Consider the following 2972-nt stretch of genomic DNA (forward strand, 5'->3'; position numbering starts at 1 on the left):
CACTTCTCGTTGTGGGGGCATATCTAGATACACAAAAAAAAAATAAAAACCCTCATATATATATCCTAAACCCTAAACCCTAAACAATAAACCCTAAACCCTAAACCCTTAACCATGTAGAGCCTGACGCACCATCTGCTTCGTCTTTTCCTCGTTTTTTCTTTTTTTTATCTTTTTTCTGTTTTTTGTGTTTCTTTGACTTCTTCGATTTCTTCGCTGTCTTCTCCTTCTTCCGTCTGCAGAAAAACGAGGGTTTAGGGTTTACGAGGGTTTAGGGTTTACGAGGGTTTAGGGTTTACGAGGGTTTAGATAAACACCTTCACGAGGCAGCACATAGACAAATAAAAATATAAATAAATACAAAGCATAAATAATATAAAAACAAAGATAAATAAATAAAAAAATTAAAATAAAACATAAATAAAAAAAAAGTAAAAAGATAAACAAATAGCAGTATCAGGAAAAGGGGGGACTATACACCCCAACAAATTGCCACTCTTGCTGCTGCTACTGTTGCTACTGCTGCTGTTGCTGCTGCTGCTGTTGCTGCTGCTGCTGTTGCTGCTGCTGTTGCTGCTGCTGCTGCTGCTGCTGTTGCTGCTGTTGCTGCGAGGAGACAAGAGACAAGCAGCAGCAAAAACAAAACGGCCATGGAGACCCACCGGCGTTTCTCGTCCTCTGAAGAGTCGCTGCTGCTGCTGCTGCTGCTGCTGCTGCTGCTGCTGCTGCTGTGGTGGCGTTTTCGTTTTTTTCTGCTTTCGGGTGCAGCAGCAGCAGCAGCAGCAGCAGAAGCAGCAGAAACCTCCACCACCTCCTCCTCCTCCGAGTCCTCTCGCGCGGGCATCTTGCCTGGGGTCACAGCTGCTGCTGCTGCTGTTGCTGCTGCTGCTGCTGCTGCTGCTGCAGCTTGTGCTGCAGCAGACGTTGCTGCCGCCGCTGCTGCTAGGGCGCAGCAACTTCGGGATTCGCTGGCAGACAGCAGCAGCAGCAGCAGCAGCAGCAGCGCGGATGGCCTCAGCTCACGAAGAGAGAAGAGAGAAACATAGAAAGAAGAAGTAGCCTTGCTTTTGCTGCTGTTGTTGCTGCTGCTGCTGTTGCTGCTGCTGCTGCTGCTGCTGTAGAGGCAGCGCCTAGTATAGCTGTTTGCCCTGCAGGGGCGCTGCTGCAGCAGGAGGAGCAGCAGCAGCAGCAGCAGCGAGAGTAGTATTATAATATATATATTTTTTGTGTTTGAATTTGTGGTGTATATGCAGCTGACGTCTGCATGCATGCAGCCCCACAGCCCCAGCAGTCTGCTGCTGCTGCTGCTGTTTTCTTCTGCTGCAGCAGCAGCAGCAGCTTGTTGTTTTCTCCTGCTGCTGTTGTCTTGCTGCTAGCTAGAGAGACAGTTGCTGTTGGCGGCGGCAGCTGTGGGGTTTTGGGGTGTACATACACCTGGGGTGTTTGTGTGTTCTAGGGTTTAGTCTAGGGTTTAGGGTTTAGGGTTTAGGGTTTAGGGTTTAGGGTTTTTATTAGGGTTTATATTAACATAGAGACACAGACGCAGCAGCTATGGGCTGGGGTGTATAGGCAGCTCCGCAGCAGCAGGGGCTTGTATCCCCTACCCAGCTGTCTCCTTTGTCTCTTTGTCTCCTTTTTCTTCTGTCTCCTTTCTCTCCTCCTTTGTCTCCTTTCTCTTCTCCTTTATCTCTCTCTTTTTTTAGTTACTGCTGCTGCTGCTGCTGCTGCTGCTGCAGCTAGCAGCCTCTCGCCATGCGGGCTGTCTCCTCTCTCTCTGTCTCCTCTTTCTCTGTCTCCTCTTTCTCTGTCTCCTCTCGTTCTGTCTCTTCTTTGTCTCTAAGGGGGCAGCAGCAGCTGCAGGGGCTGCGGCTGCTGCGTGTGGTGTCTCCGTTGTCTCTGCTGTCTCCTCCTGCTGCTCAGCATCTGTCTCCTTTGTCTCTTTTGTCTCCTTCTTCTCTTCTGTCTCCTTTGTCTCCTCCCTGTACACCTTCGTCTCCTTTCTCTCTTCGTAGTGGTTTTGCTGCTGAGGGTTTCTGCATCAACAGCAGCAGCAGCAGCAGCAGCAGCAGGAACAGCAGCAGCAGCAGCAGCAGCAGCAGGAACAGCAGCAGCAGCAGCAGCAGCAGCAGCAGCAGCAGCAGCAAAAGGAGACACTTTTCTGCTGCCCCTTCTCTTATAAAGACCGCCTGGGAGCAATTCAAACAAAAACAGCTACACAGGTAAATTTGTCTGTCTCCTTTTGTCTCCTTTTGTCTCCTTTTGTCTCCTTTTTCTGTCTCCTTTTGTCTCCTTTTTCTGTCTCCTTTTTCTGTCTCCTTTTGTCTCCTCTTGTCTCCTTCTTCTGTCTCCTTTTGTCTCCCTCTGTCTCCTCTTGTCCCCTTCTGTCTCCTTTCGTTTCTTTCTGTCTCCTTTTGAGTGAGAGAAGCAGCCAACAGCAGCATCATCATCATCATCAGCAACAGCAGCAGCAGCAGCAGCAGGAGCAGCAGCAGCAGCAGCAGCAGCAGGTGTCTCCTTTTGTGCTGCTGCAGAGCGTTGCCTTTGCTTGCTGCTGAGGAGGAGCTGCCCCCCTTTGTTTATATAGCCAAAGACATCGCCCTGTCTCCCCCAGACAAAGCAGCAGCAGAAACTCAAGCTGCTGCTATTGAACGCATGCTCCAGGTCTCCTGCTGCTGTTGCTGCTGTTGCTGCTGCTGCTGCTGCTGCTGCTGCTGCTGCTGTTGCTGCTGCTGCTGTTTTGTTGTTGTTTTGTTGGTGTTGTTGTTGCTGGGGCGGGTGCTGTTGCTGCTGTATATACTGCTGCTGCGAATGCTGCTGTTGCTGCTGCTGATGCTGCTGCTAGTTTTTCTGCTGCTGCTGTCGCTGTTGCCGTTGCTGCTGCTGCTGCTGGTTCGAGTGCTGTTTCTGGTGGTGCTGCTGCTGTTGTCTCACCTTAACTGCTGCTGCTGTGCTTCTGCTCTGGGTTCTGCTGC

General features: G+C 50.5%; 2 protein-coding genes across 2 annotated transcripts in view; both read right to left on the reverse strand.

Moving 5' to 3' along the window:
* The window catches only part of EMH_0013730 (AT5g53800/MGN6_19, related), a gene marked incomplete at both ends in the record, with an annotated part of 3897 nt that extends 3053 nt beyond the window's left edge, over positions 1-844 (reverse strand). Inside the window, one exon of the mRNA XM_013499912.1 lies at positions 487-844. Coding sequence (XP_013355366.1) covers positions 487-844 — 358 coding nt within the window. The remainder of the gene's footprint in view (positions 1-486) is intronic.
* Positions 845-1699: 855 nt separating this feature from the next.
* The window catches only part of EMH_0013740 (uncharacterized protein), a gene marked incomplete at both ends in the record, with an annotated part of 6979 nt that continues 5706 nt past the window's right edge, over positions 1700-2972 (reverse strand). Inside the window, one exon of the mRNA XM_013499913.1 lies at positions 1700-2033. Coding sequence (XP_013355367.1) covers positions 1700-2033 — 334 coding nt within the window. The remainder of the gene's footprint in view (positions 2034-2972) is intronic.

This window comes from Eimeria mitis, genomic scaffold, assembly GCF_000499745.2.
Source record: "Eimeria mitis Houghton genomic scaffold, Emh_scaff481, whole genome shotgun sequence".
In the NCBI taxonomy this organism is placed as follows: Eukaryota; Apicomplexa; class Conoidasida; order Eucoccidiorida; family Eimeriidae; genus Eimeria; species Eimeria mitis.